Genomic DNA, 21,153 nt, shown 5'->3' with positions numbered 1-21,153 from the left:
TTCTCAAATATCCCAACTGTTTGACTTCCCGCTTCCCACCGTCCGTTTCCCTGCTCTGTGACCCAAGATCGCCATGTCGTCAACCGTCGGGCTCCGCATAGCGCAAGCCATAGGCTGCACAGGAGCAGCATGGCTCTCCGGTAAGCACCATGTGCCTAGATACTGTTAATTACCACACGAGGAGTCTCATGCCGCTATCCATCTCCGCAGGAAACATCGCAGTCTTCAGCATAAATGTCATCCCATCCCTCCTTCGCTCCCGAACAGAGACAAACATATCCATGGCAGCTCTGGCCAAGCAATGGCGAGAGATCTACGAATCTGGCAAACGCCAGAACCCTCCTATTGCATTTCTCACTGCGGCATCCTTCATCTACCTCGCTGTGGTCTCCTCCCGCAACAAATTGTCGCCCCTCCTGGTGTTCGGCGCACCGTACAGCCGCGCAGGTTTCTATGCTTCGGCCGCACTCCTAACACTGGGCATTATGCCGTTTACCTTTGTTGCCATGACGTCAACGAATGATGCGCTCATCCGCGTGTCCGACACCCCGAGCCAAGGGGCATCAGCAGGGGCAGCGGCGACTGATCCCGAGATTGAGAAGCACCTGCGGGATTGGGTATCATCCAACCGGACGAGGAGTTTGTTCCCGCTTATTGCCAGTCTGACCGGGATTGCGGCTGCGTTGCTGTAGTAGCAGGGACAGTCTGCTTTGATGGTTGCCCTGGTTTTTATTGTTGATGTGCTGTGAGGATGTTGGAGGAGTGTATTTAAATGCTGTTAGGTCTAAAGTATCATCTCCTCTCGTAACCATATTCTGTGTTTCGCTGCAACAGGAAGCTGGATCTTTTCATGGGAAGATCGATCACTTAAGCTTCCTGGTCTATAATTTCCCCAAGTTATTTTTGCCTTTTATCTTGATATATATATTGTTCCCCAGGCGCGTTAAACGCCAAGAATGCCAGCCACAGTAATCAAGTTGCTTTGACACAAGACATTTCTCTGAAAATTGTAATTAACTTGCAGCTATACTTTCTATAAGAGATCCCTATAACAGCTATAGGTGTTTTGATCGGCACCTAACCCAAGTAACCCTCCTCACGATAGAACCGCTCTGCTGCCGGGTGAAGAGGGAGGCTCGACTGTGCCATCTTAACAGGATCAAGGGGATACGACAATGGGCTGCGCTCCGGCGGGATGTGTTTGTACTGGGCCTCCAGGGTTTCTCTTGTCATCACCAGGCACCAGGTCAAGAGGTGAGCAACATCATCTGGCATGTCGGCACGCACAAGGACAAGAAAATCAGAAAAGTCGACGCAGGCGACATCCTGGTTGATAGCGTCCCAGAAATGGGCCTGGACGACTGCCAGCCTGAAGCCAACCCGCGTGGACAGCTGTGCCATGGGACCCTCCTCGATGGGGATAGGGACCAGCGTGCGGCTCTCGATCAGATTGCGCCACCAAGGGGTCATGATCGCCTCTTGGACTACTGCGTCTGCCTGGCCTGTTTCAACGAGGGCCAGGACCTGCTCAGGTCGACATGCCTTGACCCAGCTCCCTCCCCATGATTGAACAGTTTTCTCGTCGAGCCCATGGGCTTCAAGGATGCGCGCCGAGACGTACCCAATAAAATTCGTCCCATCGTCGGCAGAGACAGCGATCCGCAAGGGGAGCTTCTTCTCTCGAATCTCAGCAAACGAACAAACTCCTAGGGACAGTTTCACAGCGAACATCATGCGGTCGCGCTGGGGCAAGACGGCGAGACAGCGCAGGTCCGGCAGGGGCCCTGTGGTTCTGAAAATCTCTCCACCATCTGTTGCAGCTTCCAGCATCCCTGCTGGAGTGCAGATTCCCACCTCGGCCTGTCCGTTGTGTACCTGGAGCGGCGAATCCATGCCACCGTCGCGCAGGGACAAGATCATCGTGCGGCTGGCTGGGCCGGCGCGGTCGCAGAATTGCTGGGTGAGCCATGAGAGGATACGGTGGAAGTTGGCCTGGCCCCAATCACCGACGCAGCGCAGTTCGATGGAGCGCTCGATTGCAGGGGCGGTTCCTGGGTCGGCCATTGTGGCGGCTGGAGAAGGATACTACAGTGCAAAGCAGACTGTATCAGAGCCTGCTTTTAACCCCATAGCAGCACCACTGCCACTGGCTCGTTGACAATGAATGTCTTGACGCAAAACCCACAAAAGCCGAGAGGGCCCCTCAGCAAGTTTACTTGTTTCCCACAGTCGCCTCCTGGCCTGGCGTCGCCGTGGAGGAGTCAAGAGGCGCGAATCGGGCTGACTCCAATGCTGGCCTAACCCCACGCGCAACAGGCATCTTTTGCGGGGAAGACTTGTCAAGACTTGTCAAGGCTTGTCGCCTTAGGGTTATTCCCAAGTTCAATCAAGCATGGATCGATGCTTGAGTGGGCCCTCTCTTTCTCCGCCCGATCGGCAGTCGGAGCTTCAGTCGCCGATGCGTCACTTCTGCTCAAAGCGCTGAACTTGCCTCTGCCATCGCCCATCCATCACCGAAATCATGAGCGAGTACTCGCTGGCTCCTCTAGCACAGTTGACGTGTGAGACGTGTAAGCGGCGCAAGGTCAAGTGCGACAAGCTGCGCCCCTGCACCAACTGCAGCAATGCCGGCATCCAGTGCGTCGCTGTTGAACGCGCGCGCCTGCCACGAGGCCGCTCGGCGAAGAAAAAGAAGCGCCCACAGGAGGAACCCGGGAACCTGTCGGGTCGGGTCTCCATGCTTGAAGGGGTGATCCAGTCGCTGCTGGATGGTCGTGCCCAGTCCTCGGAGAGCACCTTTCCTTTGCCCCTGTCGCTGGCGCCCAGTCCATTGCCGAGTGGAGACGCAGCCCAGCAGTCGGCGGCCATCGATCAATTCGTCTTGACTGGCCACCGTGCTGCGTTGAATAGTGAGGAGGATGGTACCCTCAATACCCTGAGTCCCCGTCTGCTGCAGATTTACACTGAGCAGGTCGATCCCATCCTTCCCATTCTGCAGTGCTCGGCGCTATCGGGATTGGTCACGCAGGGGGGTTGGTATCTGCAATATCCTGCAGACCACCCTGCGCCTCAGGCCCTGGCCTGCGCGATCAGCTACATGACCATTACTACTCTCAGCAGTGTCCAATACTTACGAGAGTTCAACGCCCCCCGGGGCCTCCTGCTTGACAAGTACCACAGTCTGGCCCAGTTGGCCCTGGATCGGGTGGACTATATGAACACTGACGACCTGACTGTTCTGCAGGCGTTTGTGCTGTTTCTGGTATACCCTGCGATTGCCCCTTCATGTTTTATGCAGACCACTGACACACTGCCATGTAGATTTCTATCCAGGCCCATGACCAGAGCCGACGGGCTTGGACAATGCTGAGCCTCGCGGTGCGCATTGCCCAGTCGCTCTCCCTGGACAAAGCTGATCCGCCCTTCACGGTCTCTGCACTGACAAGGCAGATGCGCCAAAGACTATGGCATGTAATTTCCCTGCTAGACGTCCAAGCCTCATTTGATCGTGGCTCTCCGCCAATGCTTCACTTGGATTGCCTGCGTTCACAGGTCTTCCTGGCCGTGGACTTCTTGGATTTCTTCAGTGGGCCCGAAGATGATAACTTATCATCTCCCGTAGCGTCCCTGTCAAATCCGACCTTTATCATATTGATGGCTGAAGCGCAGCGTGCATTCCGCACCCTCGATCTGTCTGGCGACACAAGTCCTTTTGCCGTTGGAATTGAAATGCACCTCCGCCTCCAGACTGCCGCTACTTTCAAGGAAAAGTCCCAAGAGATCTTAAAGAACTTTGAGCCGCAGCAAGTCCTGGTTCACTGGTTTTTCGAGAAGATCGTCAATGTTACCCACGCCTTTCTGCAGCTGGTAGCCGTTCAGCCCTTACAGCGGCCGCCTGGCAGCCCCTTCTCTCAAGACATTGTACACCAGAGCACGTCACTCTCTTTGGCAGTGCAATTTCTGCAGAGTCTCAACGAGATGCATCGAAATCCCCGGATTGAGCCCTTTCGCTGGTATACGCGTCTATTTGCCCCATGGCATGCTCTCTCCGTTGCCATGGATCAGGTTTGCGATTGCAGTGACCCGTCCCTTCAGGGGTACTACCGGTCTGCCATCGCGCATCTCTATTCCTCGCTACAGGACCTCTTAGGCGACGCTCATCAGGGACTCCTCCAGCGGCCGCTGCAGCGGTTTTCCTTGCTCTCGGAGACTTGCGCGACTCAGGACGTGATGGGTGATTTACTTTCGGAACCGAATCTTCAGCTGTATTGAAAAGCGTTCTCCAAAGTGAAAACGTACTAGAATGGCTAGAAACCGAGATATATATCGCCTTTAAATCTTGATATGGGTCGGCAGTCGCTGAATATCTAGGGCGTCGTCGTCCTTCTGACCGGTCGACTCCGATGTTTGAAGTACCCTGACCTCTACTCCATACACCATACTCCCGATATCAAGGACGTTACGTATGGAGTAAAGGAGCATGGTTTACAGAGCCATTTTGAACTCGCAGATCACAAATCTTCATTCTCGATACTGTCCCTTAACTTCACTAACTGGATACTCGAAGCCGAGTAAAAACAAGCCGCGGGCATGTCATTCCGGTATATACCCATCGCGACTAGGCAAGAAACCCTCGACACCGAGCCCGAACCCCTCCCACCCATCAAACTCATCCACAAACTTGGCCGATGCCTTGCGGTAAAAGTCATTATTCGCCCCGAACGTCTCTTCAAACGCCTTGGGCGCCCGGACAACCTTGAAGAAGTGCGAGTCCTTATACCACTTGTGCCACAGTGCCCGCTCAACAAGCGCATCCCAACCGTCAGCCTCATCGCCCGCGAGCTGCACACTGCCAATATCATCTATCAGGTCCCTGTGTATCGCCGGCTTCTTCTGGCAGATGTACACCATGATCACAAATAGCGCGTACTGTCGCAGAACGCACGCGCGGCGCTCGTCGTCCGGGAAGAGATCCCAAAGAACGCGCAGCGCATGCGCGACCGTCATCGTATGCACGAGGTAGAAGTCGAACTTGCGCTCACGGTCACCCGTCGCGATCGCCAGCAGTACCGACGTGTCGCAGATGTTCTCGAGCTGCTGCAGTGCGTCCGACGGGGTCACCTCCCAGGCGTTCCAGTGTTCGAGAACAGCCTGGAAGCGCTGCTGCATTAGGGCCTCGATGTTGGTAATTCCTTGGTGCTCGAAGAGATTGTCGAAGCGGGCGTCATCGTGCACGCGCTGGATCACGTCGGCGAAACTGGTGGTCTTGTACGTGGAGTTGTCTGGCGGGTACGAGTCCAGCAGGCCGTGGCCTTCCATGCTCTCGGTGCAGCCTAGCGACAGGGCCTCTGTGGCGACTGCGGGAGACTGCATCTCCCAGGCGTAGGCGAGGTGGATGAAGGGGTGGCCGACTTTTAGGCAGTTTAGTTAGCACCTTTTAGCAAAGGACAGACGGTTCTGAAAATTTCGAAGAAGAGAATACGTACGGCCACCACAAAACCCGTTAATCAGCGGCTCTGGTCCAGGGAACAAGTAATCCTGAAGCAGCTTCTTCCAGTCCCCGTTGTTGCGCTCCAGCTCCTTGTCAAAATACTGTACGTACGCTACTGTGTATCTTGCGCGGCATTAGCACGGCAATAATGACACTTTCCCCAGACCAACTCACAGTTTCTGGCCGAGAAATTCCCTCCAGTTGTCCCTGGACAGGGCGGATCCCGGGATGAACGTATCATCAATATCTCGCAACGTGGTGATTTCATGCTCGTACAGCTGCTCGAGCTGCTGCGCAGACGCGCCGAGGAAGTACGCGGAGCCTAGCAGCTATTTTTTCCTCGCCACGTTAGTAAAAGAATCGAATTGATACTAAGGCGTGAGTGAGTATTACATGTGGAAGATGGCTATGAAGAATCAGCTTTGGTTCGCGCAGAGGCGCAACGCTCGTGTGCCCTTTCTCGAGCAGGTGGCGGAGGGTGCCCGCCCGTTCATCCTTCACGTCGAGAGTGTACGCTGCATTCAGACTGCGTAGCCTGGCGGGGACAGGGAGTCGAACCAGCTGCTCGGCTGGCTTGTTGGGGTTGGGGCTGGTTTCGGAGGTCATTGCTCTGGCAGGGTCTCAGAAAACAAGAATGCTTTGAATCCGATCCCGCCTATCGACGGCGGGGTATTTGGATGCATCTTATGTTTATTAGTAGGACGGGATGAGATGGGGTGGACTGGCGACTTGGCCCACTGTGGGGGATGAAGGTCGTTGCGGTAGGCTCGGGTTCTGGACTCTGGAGTCGGATAACACCCTGGCTTTAGGTAGGACTGTTATGAAAGAGATCGGCTCTTGGCCTTTGTGGGTTTAGGACCACAGTCCTGCTCGGTCCCTCGGCTTTTGTAGCGTATATCCGGATCGTAGACACCTTTCTGCAGAAATTGTTGCTATTGTTGACGTGTGAGGACGATGAACACTATAGAGAGCCCCAGTAGCTCACGCAAAACCAACCACCTTCTTAGTGTCGGACATAGTATTTGATCCAACAAAACATAGCTTCGTTATCTACAGCAACAAAATGACAGGAGCGGAGGTAAACTCTATTACATCGGTGGTCAAACCCCTCATTACCGGGTCTCATATTCTTCACCACCATGGGTAAGTCTTCAACGAGGCTTTAGGGTCAGTATCATATCTTAGTAAGTCTCTCCAGGATCCTCGATGCCTACGGGCATCTTTCTGTCCGCCATCCAGAAAAGAAGGACACCTTTCTGATGCCACGGAACATTGCGCCGGCTCTTTTATCATCGGCAGCGGACATTGTCGAGTACCGCGTGGAGGATGCGTCCCCGGTCGATCCAAATAGCCCCGCGGGGTACGTCGAAAGGTACATCCATAGCGAGATATACAAGAGATATCCCGAGATCAGGAGCGTCATCCACAGCCACTCAGCTGCGGTACTGCCCTTTACAATCACCGGTATTTTCCTTGACCCTCACTCTCAGTCTAATGCAGATGTCCTCTCTGACAATGAATCTAGCCGTTAATCTGCGTCCATGCGTGCACATGGGAGGTTTTCTAGGTTCGTTCCGCCAAATTCCTCCCTATATGTATCGTTGAAACCCTTTGCGACGGTTACTCATGTCGTTAATTCAAACAGGGGATAAAGTCCCCAAGTTTGATATCGCGCAGGTATACGCCGAGGGGGATGTGCGTGATCTCTTGATCAGGACTCAACGGCTAGGTCAACATATGGCTGTGCTCTTCGCGCAGGAAATGGGAGAGTCGTATAACCCAGTAGTCTTGATGCGCGGCCATGGTTTCACGGCTGCGGGAGCAAGTATCAAGGAAAGTGTGTTCAGAGCGATCTATACTGCGGAGAATGCTCGGGTGCAGAGTGCCGCGCTAAGCCTTCAGCTAGCTTCTGGCACGGCACCACTCAAGCCGGGCGAGTCGCTATACTACCTGGAGGAAGGGGAGCTGGATGCGGCGACCCAGATGACACAGTGGTCAGTGATGAGGCCGTGGCAGCTGTGGGAGAGGGAGGTCGAGGCGAACGGGCTCTACGTGAACAATGTTGAATAGGGCTCGTAATACACCAAGTATATATTTCCACACCAACGTTCTCCATTTGTATAGATTGAACGTACTACACATTCAATAAGATACTAGTATCTGCGTTATACACCAAATATAAAGTTCTTGTAGTACTAGTTAACACTTAAACATAACCTCCAGATCTGTTTGAAGATACAGTGACTATCTAGTCCCATCGCCCCCACAGATTTGGCTCCGCTGGCCGGTTGGCGAGGATATCTTCAATCCTGTCAACTATGCCCGGCGTGCTCTCAATCTTCTTATACACATCGAGGGCTTTCATGTTTTCGGTCACCTGGGCAGGCCGGCTTGCACCTGTAATAACTGTCGACACAGTCTTGTTCAGCAGACACCAGGCGAGCGCAAGCTGCGCTGTCGTGCACCCAAGCTCCGTCGCAATCTCAGTCAAGCGGCGAACCTTTTCAAGCTTGGCTTTCCCTTCTGGCGAGGATAAAGCCTTCCCAAAATTAATCATATTGGCCTTGTCAGACGCTGCTGCATCGGTAGCCGCAAAACGCGAGCCCGCCGGAATCCCGTCGTTGTACTTGCCCGTAAGCACTCCATTGTCCAGGGGCGACCATATCGTCAACCCGTACCGATAATTCTCCAGCACAGGTCGCAGCTCCCCCTCCACTCGCTCTCTCCAAAGCATATTGTACTGCGGCTGGTCGCAGACGGGCGGGATGAGACTGTGCACCGCAGCCATGTGATGCGCACGCTCGATATCATGGCTATTCCACTCCGAGGTGCCCCAGTACAGGGCCTGGCCGGAGTTGACAATCTGCGTGAAGGACCGGACAATTTCTTCCATGGGCGTGCGGCGGTCGGGACGGTGTGCCATGACGATGTCGACGTAGGGCAAGCCCAGCCGCTCCAGCGAGGCACTCATCCCCTCGAAGAGATGCTTCTTCGAGAGGCCCGTGTCGTTGGGCCCTGAGCCGCCCCAGAACAACTTGGTGGAAATCACCATGTCGCTGCGTTTGAACTGTAGCTCACGGAGGATTTGGCCGAAGACCCGTTCGCATTCACCCGATGCGTAGACCTCCGCCGTGTCGAAGTAGTTGACCCCGTGGTCCCACGCTTCCTGCATGCAATCCCTCGCCGTCTCATACCCACACTGTCCGCCCACTAGTCTCAGTTTAGCACCTGGCACTCTCATTTTACACAGTCCAGGGATAAGCTAGTAGTGCACGTAGCTTACCTGTTACCCATGATCCAAAGGACAAGGCTGAAACCTTGAGCCCGGTGTTGCCCAAGAATCGATACACCATGTTCTTCGGGTCGAGTCTTTGCATGGCGGTTCGGGTGGCCATCTCGGTAGGTTGTGAATAGATACTTGAAGTGCTGCGGGAATTGAAGTGGTAGCAAGGAATGAGCTTTGCTCTACCAAATAGCTGTCTTTGCGGACTGATGCCTTCTATAATGGCTGCTCCACGGACTTACTCCGTACATCTATCAATCCGGCTTACCTCAAAGTCACCATAGTCGGAGTTACTCCCGCCGTCACCAACGGACGTGGAGCGGCTTGGACGCAAAAGCCTGCCCTTGGAGGTTAACTCGGCTTCTGCGGTCGTTGTGGCAGGTCATAACTCCGAGTGGATGACTTACGGACCGGGGGAACCAGTGACATGCTTTATTCCTGATTATTTATGACAGCCGTGAAAAGAGATCCTTCAGGAGGAAACAAGGATCTCGGTAAAATAGAGCCTTACCAGCAATGAAATGATATACGCGCAGCTCGGCTAATAGTACTGGAAGCCCATCTGCGCTTGTTTGTCCCGAGACCCAATCCCCGCAAAGAAAAAAAAGACACTACTGGTACTAAGAACAAAAGCACATTCTCTAAAGGCAGGATTATTAAAATTTATTACGTTGCAGTTACTTGAATACATCCGGGCGGTCTTAAACCTCAAGACGTGTATGCAGTACCACCTGACGCAAAGAGTGGGATGCAGAAATTTCGTACACAACAGCTTCGACGTCTATTACGAGTAGCAAGGTAAGGCCACTAGATAACAGCAGCTACAGGGCTATTCCAAGATTGCAGTTTCTAGAATCTGTGGATCTGCTCCTTTGTGAAGCCAAGCTGCTGCAAGATTCCCGACTTTGTCCCCCAAGACCCAGAGCCAGCCAATGCCTGCTCCATGGCAGGCGGCCCACAAACAAATACCTTGGCCCCCGAAAGCGAATCTCTCCCTACGACACCCCGCAGAAGTTGCTCGTCGATGTACCCAGTCCTGAGGCGACCTTCATCGCTCGACCCCGGGAACTGCTTTCCCTCCTGCCGGCTCACAGTGAAGAGATACGAGAACCGCCCGGGAAACTGCTTTGCGAGACCTTCCAGCTCGGACTGTAGCAAGATGTCCTCTTCCGTGTTTACTCCAAAGACTAGGCTGATTTTGGTTCGGTCGTCCGGGTTCTTCAAGATGCCCCGGATCAATTGGTACATGGGTGTGATGCCCGCTCCACCGGCGAGCATGTAGACGTGGGGGACCAGGTTGGGTTTCCACTCGAACCCTCGCAGCGGGGCGAGGAATGTGAGTGAGTCACCTGGGTGCAGGGAGTGGATGTGGCTGCTGGCTTTGCCATTCGGGTAGCGTTTCACCAGGAGTTCGAGCTGGCCGGGCTTGTCTTTTTGGGGCATGTAGTCAGCAACTTAAACTCTAAATAAACAACGCAATGCGACATGAGACGGAGATGTACCGAGATCATTGATCGGCGTGTACGGTCGAATGACCGGCAGCCAAGAGCCCTGCGGACGGCTGAGTGTTAACAGAGCAGCTGTACGTGGATACGTAGATTGTCAGACAGCTCGGTGCAAATGAGGGAAGAACTGGTCCAGCTCAGAAAAAAACATCCGTACAGGTGAGTTGTAGCCCACTGTGCGCGTGGGGATCCCGGAATGCAAAAACCAGGCGCTTGGTGTTGTGATTCACACTCTCGACGGTTTTTACGCGAAGGGAGACGAGGCCCAGGCGTCCGAAGACCATCTCAGGCCCATGCGGCTCACTAGCTCGGGCGCGGTAGTAGTAGATGGAAGTAAGTGACACGAGCCCTAAACACACCAGGGAGCAGACTTTCAGCGAAGCGGAGGAGAGAGCAATGCGTGGGAGCGACATCCAGCTGGAAATTGTGGCAAGCGACACAAGATAGCAAGTTTCCTCTTATAAAGACCCATACGAGCGATTTGATTTTTTTTCTTCTGGTTCGGCTTCTGGAGATAGCATGCAAAACCCGTACCTGCGTTTATGGCAGCAGATTTTTTCCGCATCCAGAAAAGAACGAATCTCTTGACGTCATCTTGTGCCTGGATTCGGCGATCGTACATGCAGACAACCGGAGGCAATCTTGTGGCTACGGGGACAGATGGCATCAAAACGAAAAATCTCCAATTACACTACCATGGGAATTCATAAATCATCTTCTTTATGATGTATCAGCTTAGCTTCATTATATATTGGCAACACAATGAATACAAAACACAGCCAATGCACAAACCCCATATTCAGAGCGCCGCGGTTAGAGTAAGACCAGCAGCTACTAGCGCAAACAAGCTTCTTGCCCCGTTGCGAACGACCCATCTTCCCAACAACTCCTGTGTATCGTCTGCAGCAGGTTTCCCATTACCTCCCTTCCGGGGCTCCTCGGCTTTCTCCGCCATGGCCTTGTTGATGGGAATAATCGTGACAATCGTGAATGGAATAATGGATAGTGTCAATGCAGCACCCGCGAGATAAGGCATCATGTCGACGTGAGGAAAAGTTAGCTGGCACCAACCACCAGGACGGTACGACCAGGCCAAGTAGCCGTTCGTGCAAGAGACGAGCGCAATCAGAGCAGGATTGATGCCGCCCTTTGCGAGGAACCGCTTGAAGTACCGGGCAACATCGACTGAGTCGACTTGTTCTTCTGATTGCCAGCGCATCAGAGCGGGCACGGAGATGAGCGATAGCGCACCCATGTTGCCTGGGAATGGGAAGTTAGTTAATGGCTTTAGACTAGTCGTTTGTTCTCCGGCAATGGATAGCTTACCTGAGATCCAAGAGGCACCCAAGGTGCCAACCACTTGGGCGACGCGGAAATGCGTGGGGAGGTCTGACATTCTGGGTGACTGATGGCCTTATCGTGGGCGTGTTCAATTTACAGGAAGGATGCCAGCAGTTTGAGGTTATGAGACTTTATCTGAGGCCCCATACGTGATTTGCAAGAGGAAAGCCAGCCAGACCCGGAGATGACGCAACTTTCGCTTTCTGCATTCCCAAAAGCCGATAACGCCGTTGCTCAGCAACTCGGGCAAATGATTGATTTTTATAGTCTGCGCACATTGCTAAATACCTGGCACGCCCGTATCTATCATAATACCGGGCATATTCTCGCTCTGGGCGTTACTAGTTGGTTCCTCCCATCAGCCAAGCTCGCTGAGGCCAAGCTGACCAGTGCAATAATAATAGGCCCCTCGGGGACCCCTTTTTGCCAAGACGCGCTCACGCGAGGCCAAACACTGATGATATAAATCCCCAGAAACTGCCCGCGACGATTCTACAGGACCCGAGGGTGAATCTCATACGCGGGGAATGTAACGACGAGACGCAGCTTCAACGGGCAGCCAGCTGTGGTGCCTCGGTGTTTGTTTCCTTTCTTGGGCCTACGACGGATTCGTGAATTTATCCTTTCCTTCCGCGCCTACTTCGCTTCACATCCAAGTAACCTTTGAACCAAGTCAGTCTGTGCGGGCTACAAATTCCTCATACCGCTACTGGTCAGGCACCGGTACAGCAGAGCGGTGATCCCATGCATGCCGGCCTTCGAGGTGCTTGAAGATCGTGATTCCACGTTCTGGGATCAGGTGAGGGCGGGATAAAACGTCACATCCCGTTATTATTCCAGGAGATCAAGATGCCTGGGAGCTATGTGTCCTCGATATCGACCGATGGCTTGAAGTGGTCCATGTTCCGGGTACCCCACCTCACGGATGACGGGGCGAAACCTGTCAACGAGGCCTGGGTGTGCGATGAAAACCGGGGGTATCGCTGTAACGGCCCAGTCTGTCTCCCTGGGTGTTGGACGAGGTTGAAAATGGGCGATGGATTGGGAAAGCTCCCATGTTAAGCAACTAGGCCACTGAGGGCAAATTTGTCCACTAGTATCATCATAGTTCAGGGCATTCTCGGCCTTATATGCCCTACCTGTATATACTGTAGTGCTCTAGCTCATCCAGAACCCACGACGGCACGAGTGGAGTGTGCGTCTTATAGCTTAGGGCATAGACTTAACCTATATACACTCTAAGAGTTAAATATTATCCTATAAAGCATGGTAAGTAAGGTGCTGTGAGACCATCTATTGGTTGACAAATATTCAGAATTGCCTTTCTCTGCAACGTGCAGAACCAATCGCTATGCATAGCCTTGGTATGGTGCACTGTTGTTGACCGCTACGTGTGTTCACGGCCGCTCTCAACAATGCACGAGGCCTGCTATATCACCGCACTGTCCAACTGCTACGACCTCATCGATTTCTTCGTTCGTTGTAAGCAACTCGTCATGCAGGACATCCAATTTTGCCCAAGCGTCCGCAAACTGTAGGCCGCGTAGGCGCTGCTTCTCTATCACATTCAAGGACCCATCAGGTTCGCCACTGTACCGGAATCTCGGTATCGAGATACCCAAATCTACATCATTATCTAACGCTGTAGCTGATGCTTCATTCTGTGTAGGATCCTCATGAGTGTCTGTTGTCGCACCACAACCATCGAAATCACCCTGATGGACCAGACCAGAGGCACGTAAAATTCGCTCCGGAGGAATCGTCATCCGCCCTTTCTTAAAGACATACTTAGACACGGAGGTCGCGTAGACGAAAGCAGGCTTCTGCTTCTGCTGCGGCTGCTGGTGCTGGTGGATGTTCTCTGGCGACTGTCCGGCAGTGTCCCGCCCCATATGCGGAGCAGATCCTGCGACAAACCGCCCCGGTTTGATACTGCCCTTCTGCACAAAGTGCGTAACGATGTACAGCCACTTCTGATCCCATGTCAGGATTCGCGACCACACCTCGTACTGTCGGAACATGGGGATCTCGCGCTTGAAGCTGGTGGTCACAGATCCAATGATCGCCGCTAGCATACCGGCTTTCCCTTCGGCTATGAGCTCGTGATCGACGGCTCGAAGCCCCGAGTAGCACAGGGTTGAGAGGAGATGCGAACGGCTTGCGTCAAGGTCTGTGAAGTATGTACTGTTGGACTTGTGCAAGTTGTAGTCGCATTCGAGTAACGGGGCATGGGTGGTGGTGATGAAAGGCAGGAAGACCGTGGGAGTTCCCTTGCTAGCATTAACGGTGACATCTGCGTGATCGTTCAACGGCTGTACTGGGTGTCGGACGCCCAACTTGTGCCGACATGCTGCTCGGATAATGGGGCTGAAGATGCGATACTAGAGAGGACGGCCATGTCAATCTTCCAGTGACTCAGATGTGAGGTGAGGAGAGCAACGTACATGCCATACAAATGGCAAGCATTTCAAATTTAGAACAAGGAGAATTATGGTTGTTGCTTTCCAGGGGTCTAGCAGTCCAATGATGCTGTGAATGAGCGGCATGATGGTTGCGAACATGTTGACTGTCGAATGAGGCCTGCAATAGATGAACAAGTATAGCAACAGAGATATTACCGCAGGAGGGGATCAAGACCGCGCATTTACTACAAATCCTGAGTGGATCTTTGCTCTGAAAGCCGACCCGAGCTCGGCGTCAGCAATTGATGGAAGCCTCGGCATCCCGAGTCCAATTCTAATCCAATTCTAATCACTGCCGAGCGGACATGTAAAGAACAGACCCACTCAAGCACTAGTAACTGAATGGGTGGCTTTTTCTTTGAATATGGGCGGACCTTGGCTCTGCCGCCCAGTAAAAGTTACCCGCCAACTATCTACATTCACCAATGTGAGGTACCCAAATAGGTTTGGTTATACCCCGCCAAAGCGCCCTGGGAACGATATTCCGCAAGTACACCAGCCGCTGTATCTATCAGAATAGCCCTATTTACCCACCACATCCCTAGAGGCAGCTTCACATGCGCCATGCCTCTGGAAAGGGGTTACCTGCTTGCGTTCGAATATCCGTCTAATAACTGCCTCTCACTCGGAACTATCAACAGGTTTTCCATCTCTCTGAGCAAGATTAAGGAAAGATACCCGCCCGGTATTCTCATCACTACAAGTAGAATTCTGAACTTATATGATAGTAGGCCCATCCAGGATAAACCTATGACGTGGGCACTTTTTAGACAAATACTATTAAGGAGGGCTTGGTATCTGTGAGCAAATGCGCTAAATAATTGCCCGACGATCAGTAATGCCGATAGGCCTGTCATACCGCCAAATCTCCGATATGAAACAACGGTCCTGGTATTCACTATACGGAGTAGAGCAGGAAACCAATGAACATGGTATAAATTCGCATTACCAATGAGCGGTCAAGCTTTCTCAAGCTCCGTGGCGCTAGGGCTCGTTATCTCATCCCCGCAACGCCCTACCTGAGATGTGCTTTTATAAATCCCCGGGGCCGTGCACCAATAGCGAGGCATTATTACCCAGTACCCATCTCCGAGCTTGTGGCAAGGTTTTGATCAGCCTATTATGAAGGTCATGCTGCAGGGTATTCTTGACATATAAACTGCTGCCTAGACCTATTGCCCATTGATATTCTTCCAATTGCTGTTCTCAAGTTTGTTCTGGTGGTGACAATCCTCCTGATCAACCATGAAAGCCTTCACCCGTAGTATAGCTGCTCTGGTTGCAGGTTCTGCCTGTATGTCTGTTGATCTGCTTCTTTTCTGAGGGCTTGCACACTAACTTACCTTGCAGTCCTGCAATCATGCCTCGCCCAATCTAGCAACCCTACGCTATTCACAGATCCAAACACTGGTATCAGGTTCAATGCGTGGACAGTGGCCCCGAGCCGCTTTTCACCGGGCCTGACCTTTGGCATGGCGCTTCCAGAGGATGCTCTCAGCACAGATGCCACTGAATTCATCGGTTACTTGGTATACTCCCCGTTCTCCAAGGTTTAACACACATACTGACCGGAATCCATGATAGTCCTGCAACTCTGCAAATAACGATGGACGCGGATGGTGTGGGATTTCCCTAGGTGGATACATGCCTGGCAACTTGCTCCTACTGGCGTACCCGCAGGAGGACGACGTGCTTACTTCTTTCCGCTTCGCGTCGAAGTACACGATGCCAGACTTATACACTGGGAATGCTACACTGACTCAGATCTCGTCGAGCATTAACTCAACCGGATTCAGCCTGCTGTTCCGTTGCGAGGGCTGCCTCTCTTGGGAGCAGGATGGCACGACTGGAAATGCCTCAACCAGTGCTAGCCAGCTGCTCCTGGGATGGGCGCAGGCCGAGGAGAATCCTACTGACGGTGCCTGTCCCGATGATTTATCACTTGTGAAGCATGAGGCGAACAGCCTCTGGATTGCAAAATTTGATAGGAATGCTACGAGCTCCTCGTACAATTCCTGGGCCAAGCTTGCTACGAATGTTGTTACTGGTGATTGTGATGGTGGTGGCAGCAATGGTACCGGAACTAAGCCTCGTTGGTATTGATTAATTGCTATACATATTTACCAAAGATCTCGTAAGGAGATGAGAATCCTTCATCTTGGCTTCCTCGGGCGATATAAGCTCAGTATTTCCTCTACTTTGAAACTGCGGGAGAATACACTCCAGATTATAGCAGACCAGCGAGGGCTAGGGGTTGAAGGAGCAATCAACAGTCAGTCCCGCATTGGACAGAGGGCTGTGAAGTCCTGAGATTGCTGATCAGAAGCCGAAGAAGACTTTCACAAGAATCAATATTTGCATTAGCTTACACTGCACAGTGCCTTGGTGGTAGTCATTGAATAATACGGATCAGGCACGCCTTTAACTCTATCTTGTATAGAGACTCTCGTCACTGGGCCATGATTATTATTACTGTAGGGAAAGTTAAGGTAATATCTTCAATACAATATAGAGTAACCGCTGGCTGGTGACGTACACCACGCAAATTCGGACTGGTTATTTCATCGATCTATAAAAATATACTGTATATTTATCCCCACTGGGCCACTGCCGCAGCCCAGTCCATTATATTGCAGTCCTAACGGACTGAAGTCTCTAGGCTGATATCTTCTAGTACTGTAAATCCTTTACTATGCTATACTATCTTTAGGTTTTCGTACCAGAATCTGTATATAATCAGCGAGGTGCATGCTGTTTCAAGTAAGAATAAGTTCATGGGTAAATAGTTGAGTTTTTAATGATCTCTTCTCCACAAGGAGATCTAATTAGCTAGCTATAACTAGAATATAAAATTATAGATCTTAACAACTCTTTTAACTTTTATAAAGACCTTAGAAATTCCCTATTTGTCCATTTTGTTACTACGGAAGGTCCTCAGGGAATAGAGGATTGTCAATACTAAGCATGCTAAACCTTATTTAGAAAATAGGGTATCCTTGATGCAGGATTTTGGGGGGTCTACCGAGTTAGACAGAGTGTCCTCGTATAAGTTCCCGGCTGACGCCAGGCATTTTGGCTGACCATCAGCAACAGTAAATTACCAACTTCTTGGCATTTTGTTACCGACAATCGCCATCCCAAGCCGAAGGACACTGAAGTGCAGGGTTCATAAACTTGACTCGGAGTCTGAAATCCATCCAACAGTTCTGAAGTTACTTTAAAGCAACGAAGAGGACAGGGAAAATATAATGCGCCACTTCTCTGAATGGCCTGCAGACTGCCTGCTCCTCATCGCAGACCAGCTGCCGCAAGACCGCGACCTGAGCCGCCTCGCACGGACGAGTCGGCGGATGCACTCACTGTTTAACCCCTATCTCTATCGTCGCGCCATCCAGTCTCGAGGCGCAACACAGGGCCTGTGGTGGGCAATCCGGATTGGCAGCTTGACCGCTGCGCGATACGCGCTCGAAGCCGGGGCGGACCTCCACGCCAAGGAAGACGACTATTCAGCGGACTGTGTCGTTGTGAGGGCTTTGAAAGACCGGCATGAAGCCAGAAATATTTGGAACAACCGAATGGATTTTGGATGGAAGGTCAGCCCGCACGTCGTGGACTGGCTGCTCGATCAGTATCGGCGCATTCTCCTCCTGCTCCTCGATAGCGGGGCGGATATCCACGAACGATCGAGACAGGGATGGACGCCGCTGCACAAGGCTGCCTGGCTACCTGATGTAGAGATGGTGCGGGTCCTTGTGGAACGGGGTGCCGATATTACGCTGACGGCGGATCACGGAGGTACTCCTCTTCATCTGGGTGCTTTCAGTGGCCACGTAGGGGTGATGAGACATCTCCTTGAGAAAGGGGCCGATATTCACGCGAGGAAAAAGTGCTCGAGTACAGCGCTTCACGAGGCGGCTCGGCAAGGATGCCTCAACGCGGCTGGGTTCCTTCTCGAGAATGGAGCTGAAGTCGACGCCAGAGATGAGAACGGCCAGACGCCTCTTCACGCTGCGGTCTGGAGTGGAATTATGAGACCGATACAAAAAGTCGTACAGCTTTTGCTTGACAACGGCGCTGATATCGAGGCTCTCGACGCGAAAGGGTGGACTCCTCTCCAAAGTGCTGTTGCATGTGGATATTCAGACAAGGTCATCGACTGTTTGATTGCGAACGGCGCGAATATCGAGGTCCAGGATCGGGAGGGGCGCAATCTATCTCAGCTGGGTCAGAAGCATTGTCGTCCCAAATTCGCGCGGCGTTTTGCCCGACGCTCGGATAGGATCAGGAATCGTGGCTCGCGGTGAACCTCCATCGCTATATGCCTTTCAATAGTGTTAGATAGTCTGCTCAGTCCTGCTTTATTTGTCTTTCTAGAATGCCAGGACAGTGTGCTGGATATATCCTTGCCTGCAAGGCAGTGCCTGTGCAAATATACAATTGCTGTCAACCATTGGCCTTGGGTCACAGATTTCTGTCGACCCGTAAATGATTGTTAGCGACAGATCAATTTATCCTCTAACTATATGAAAGCTCTTAGATAAATCAGGAAAACCATGCGTGCTTTGGCTAAAATCCGGTGTTTGTTTAAGTGGGAGATGTCTCCCGGTCCTTGAAAGTCCCCGTTATCTGATTGATTCAGGTTATTAATTTCCACCCCTGGGATTCTTCGTGTGACCCAATTATTAAGTTTCCTAGCGTATCGATCATGACCTCATTTCGAACTGTTTGGAGCTCTTCAGAAGTATGACAAGCCTCGTAAGCTAAAGACTACTATCTATTTCTTCTTCTATCTATATACTAGGAAATACTAGAAGAATAGATAGAAATACTTAAAAAATAGCCTATTAAAGATAATTAACTAGCCTCTTAATATAATTACTATAGCTAAAGAATTTAGCTATATTATATAAAACTTATTTTTCTTCAGAGATATATATCTGAACTAGGCCTACTTAAATACTTAATAATATATTAATTTATACTTTTACTTAAATAAAAGAGAAGACACCTCTTCTATCTATAAGTAACTAAATTAAATATCTTTCTCAGGAAAAACTAGCTAGAATAGTATCAGATATTTATTCTACTCTTCTCTAATATCTATTATCTAATTTTACTACTTCACGCATGTATCTAGCTAGATTTAAAGTAATTACTTAGATAGCATGTCCAGTTACCCCTCAGAAGCCCGCGGGTCACACGCCACGTAGCTGTCAAGTGACGCTAAATAATGAATAAGAGTAAGAATAAGAATAATAAAAATAGCTGCAATAGACGAGAGTTCGCCTGCCTGAGAGAACATACTGCACGCTACGCAAATGATATCCGTTCGGTAATGAGTGTGTACTTAACAGAAGAAAGAAAACATGTATACCCCCCAGCGCAGCCATCTACAATCCGCCAGCGGCAGACAAGCTCAGCAACTTCGAAACCGGGGTCTCGCCAGGAAAGAAGCTTGTAGGCATGGCCGGGATGGTGAAGGAGTGGTCGGAGGGGAGGGGACTGGCGAGATCGTGCGGCATCGTAGTTGCTGAATGGGATCTATTGGTGCTGTTAGTGTTCATTCACTAAGGGGTTGGACATGCATATTTCTGGACTTACGGAGTCTTGGTGACGGTTTTAGTAGTGGAGTACGCGGTCATCTTTTCAGAATCGCTTTCCAAGCAGGCTCCCGATCCATACGCGTTTTCGCATGTCCACTCCACGTAGTCGCCATCCTGAGTCCAGAGGTTGACATCCTCTATAGTAATGTCGTAGCAGGGGACATCCTCGTCGCATTCCAGACGGATGACAGGACGGCTGCGCTCAGCATTCTCGCCGTGCCAGTTCTAATTGAATCAGTGCACTTCCTTCAAATCGGTGTTAGCGAGTGATACACGTACCTTGAATGTCAGATTGGACAGCTGGACACCCTTGCCACCAACATCATCTCCCCATGCCTGGTTCAATGCCAGGACGTAAGGCCCACCGTGTACAATGATATTTTCCCAAAGCACATTCTTCAGAGAGCCATCGCCGTTGTGGCTTTTCACATAGGCCGGATCTGCCTGGTTCATGTACAAATTGCGGTAGTGGATGTCACTGATATCGGTGTCCTTCACCAAAGACCCAATGGCCGTGCCGCCACTTAAGTTGCAGTAGATGTCTTCGATGAGGAAGTTGTGAGCTGGTGACTTGACTGTCACGCACTCGTCGCCATTGGTGACTTCGATGTCATGCACCCATATGTTGTCGCCCCAGAAATCGAAAGCATCGGTGGCTCCAAGCTGCGCCACCCCTCGAGCAATAATATTGTAGACTTCACCGTTGGAGCAGGTATCGAAAACGAAATAGTAGGCCGGAGAGTCAATAGCTGCAAACCCGTGGACAGAGAAGTCTTTCACGTTCTGGAACCGAAATAGACGTGCCCCATACTTTCCATTCCGCAGATATTTGTAGCCATATCCCTGGATTGCTCCCTTGGAGTTTCCACTGAAGAACTCGAAGTCTTCACAATCCCGGAATAGAAAGAGCTGGTAATCACTATCGAAATCACGGTAGATGACACCGTCCAGCTGAATGGCAGATGATTTACCGTGCTTGAGCTCGAGTTCCTGACGCAGCGCATACTCTCCCGGTGGGATGTAAACTAGGCCGCCAGAAGCACAGTCGTCCCAGGCCTTGAGGATAGCAAAACCAATGTCCTTCTTGCCGTCCGCCTTGGCGCCGTAGTCAGTGACATCGCAGATCTTATGCTTCGCCTTCTTGGTGTAGTCAACGAGGGGGCCGACACTCCCGGAAAGCTGTGCCTGTACGAAAATCGGGGCGAAGGCCGCCAGGGCATAAAAGTAGCCTCTCATCGTTAAATATGAGCAAGCGAGTTGTTGTCAAAAGGTATCAGTTTTGCACACGATGCTTATATGCTGGACACAGAAAGGGCCTAATCGGCTCCTCGGGGCCGCTGGCACCACCCCCGAGCCTCCTTTTCCGAGAGCTGTTTCGGGCAAATTGCATTTGATTTGCGTTTCGGCCTTTCTTGTCTAGCTAAAGCAGCAGTTACCTAATTTACCCGATCCTCATACTCGGCTACAG

General features: G+C 51.6%; 11 protein-coding genes across 11 annotated transcripts; 4 read left to right on the top strand and 7 right to left on the bottom strand.

The window, feature by feature from the left end:
* The first annotated feature begins 18 nt into the window (after positions 1-18).
* On the top strand, positions 19-992 carry ASPVEDRAFT_41545 (DUF1772 domain-containing protein). The gene is made up of 2 exons (XM_040812373.1): positions 19-140; positions 211-992. Exons 1-2 carry the CDS (start codon positions 74-76, stop codon positions 690-692), a joined length of 549 nt encoding a protein of 182 aa, XP_040667786.1. The 5' UTR covers positions 19-73; the 3' UTR covers positions 693-992.
* Positions 993-1,001: 9 nt separating this feature from the next.
* ASPVEDRAFT_41543 (TAXI family TRAP transporter solute-binding subunit) lies at positions 1,002-2,406 on the bottom strand. Its single transcript, XM_040812372.1, has one exon. The coding sequence runs from the start codon at positions 2,062-2,064 to the stop codon at positions 1,078-1,080; it is 987 nt and encodes a 328-aa protein (XP_040667785.1). The 5' UTR covers positions 2,065-2,406; the 3' UTR covers positions 1,002-1,077.
* Positions 2,407-2,521: 115 nt separating this feature from the next.
* ASPVEDRAFT_131375 (uncharacterized protein) lies at positions 2,522-4,272 on the top strand (the record flags this gene model as incomplete). The annotated part of the gene is made up of 2 exons (XM_040806808.1): positions 2,522-3,262; positions 3,322-4,272. 2 exons carry the CDS (start codon positions 2,522-2,524, stop codon positions 4,270-4,272), a joined length of 1,692 nt encoding a protein of 563 aa, XP_040667784.1.
* A 321-nt stretch (positions 4,273-4,593) lies between these two features.
* ASPVEDRAFT_132301 (questin oxidase family protein) lies at positions 4,594-6,097 on the bottom strand (the record flags this gene model as incomplete). Its single annotated transcript, XM_040806906.1, has 4 exons — positions 4,594-5,411; positions 5,487-5,614; positions 5,666-5,820; positions 5,885-6,097. 4 exons carry the CDS (start codon positions 6,095-6,097, stop codon positions 4,594-4,596), a joined length of 1,314 nt encoding a protein of 437 aa, XP_040667783.1.
* Positions 6,098-6,326: 229 nt separating this feature from the next.
* On the top strand, positions 6,327-7,828 carry ASPVEDRAFT_654897 (class II aldolase/adducin family protein). The gene is made up of 4 exons (XM_040815806.1): positions 6,327-6,634; positions 6,690-6,955; positions 7,017-7,058; positions 7,137-7,828. Exons 1-4 carry the CDS (start codon positions 6,555-6,557, stop codon positions 7,559-7,561), a joined length of 813 nt encoding a protein of 270 aa, XP_040667782.1. The 5' UTR covers positions 6,327-6,554; the 3' UTR covers positions 7,562-7,828.
* Positions 7,564-9,143, bottom strand: ASPVEDRAFT_41539 (uncharacterized protein). The gene is made up of 2 exons (XM_040812371.1): positions 8,775-9,143; positions 7,564-8,701 (listed from the first exon to the last, which is right to left on the bottom strand). The coding sequence occupies exons 1-2, from the start codon at positions 8,884-8,886 to the stop codon at positions 7,740-7,742; spliced, it is 1,074 nt and encodes a 357-aa protein (XP_040667781.1). The 5' UTR covers positions 8,887-9,143; the 3' UTR covers positions 7,564-7,739.
* Positions 9,144-9,623: 480 nt separating this feature from the next.
* Positions 9,624-10,563, bottom strand: ASPVEDRAFT_132779 (cytochrome b5 reductase family protein; the record flags this gene model as incomplete). Its single annotated transcript, XM_040806958.1, has 3 exons — positions 9,624-10,204; positions 10,277-10,354; positions 10,437-10,563. The coding sequence occupies 3 exons, from the start codon at positions 10,561-10,563 to the stop codon at positions 9,624-9,626; spliced, it is 786 nt and encodes a 261-aa protein (XP_040667780.1).
* A 402-nt stretch (positions 10,564-10,965) lies between these two features.
* ASPVEDRAFT_41536 (DUF1772 domain-containing protein) lies at positions 10,966-11,901 on the bottom strand. The gene is made up of 2 exons (XM_040812370.1): positions 11,606-11,901; positions 10,966-11,539 (listed from the first exon to the last, which is right to left on the bottom strand). Exons 1-2 carry the CDS (start codon positions 11,673-11,675, stop codon positions 11,079-11,081), a joined length of 531 nt encoding a protein of 176 aa, XP_040667779.1. The 5' UTR covers positions 11,676-11,901; the 3' UTR covers positions 10,966-11,078.
* Positions 11,902-13,029: 1,128 nt separating this feature from the next.
* Positions 13,030-14,166, bottom strand: ASPVEDRAFT_131453 (thioesterase family protein; the record flags this gene model as incomplete). Its single annotated transcript, XM_040806820.1, has 3 exons — positions 13,030-13,262; positions 13,335-14,001; positions 14,065-14,166. 3 exons carry the CDS (start codon positions 14,164-14,166, stop codon positions 13,030-13,032), a joined length of 1,002 nt encoding a protein of 333 aa, XP_040667778.1.
* A 1,121-nt stretch (positions 14,167-15,287) lies between these two features.
* ASPVEDRAFT_168196 (uncharacterized protein) lies at positions 15,288-16,234 on the top strand. Its single transcript, XM_040808675.1, has 3 exons — positions 15,288-15,376; positions 15,433-15,611; positions 15,667-16,234. The coding sequence occupies exons 1-3, from the start codon at positions 15,328-15,330 to the stop codon at positions 16,183-16,185; spliced, it is 747 nt and encodes a 248-aa protein (XP_040667777.1). The 5' UTR covers positions 15,288-15,327; the 3' UTR covers positions 16,186-16,234.
* A 3,238-nt stretch (positions 16,235-19,472) lies between these two features.
* Positions 19,473-20,921, bottom strand: ASPVEDRAFT_52805 (uncharacterized protein; the record flags this gene model as incomplete). The annotated part of the gene is made up of 3 exons (XM_040814703.1): positions 19,473-19,623; positions 19,684-19,910; positions 19,965-20,921. The coding sequence occupies 3 exons, from the start codon at positions 20,919-20,921 to the stop codon at positions 19,473-19,475; spliced, it is 1,335 nt and encodes a 444-aa protein (XP_040667776.1).
* Positions 20,922-21,153: the final 232 nt, after the last annotated feature.

This window comes from Aspergillus versicolor, assembly GCF_001890125.1.
Source record: "Aspergillus versicolor CBS 583.65 unplaced genomic scaffold ASPVEscaffold_5, whole genome shotgun sequence".
NCBI classification, from domain to species: domain Eukaryota; kingdom Fungi; phylum Ascomycota; class Eurotiomycetes; order Eurotiales; family Aspergillaceae; genus Aspergillus; species Aspergillus versicolor.
The sequence above is the reverse complement of the archived record's forward strand: the minus strand, read 5'-3'. Positions and strand labels throughout refer to the sequence as shown.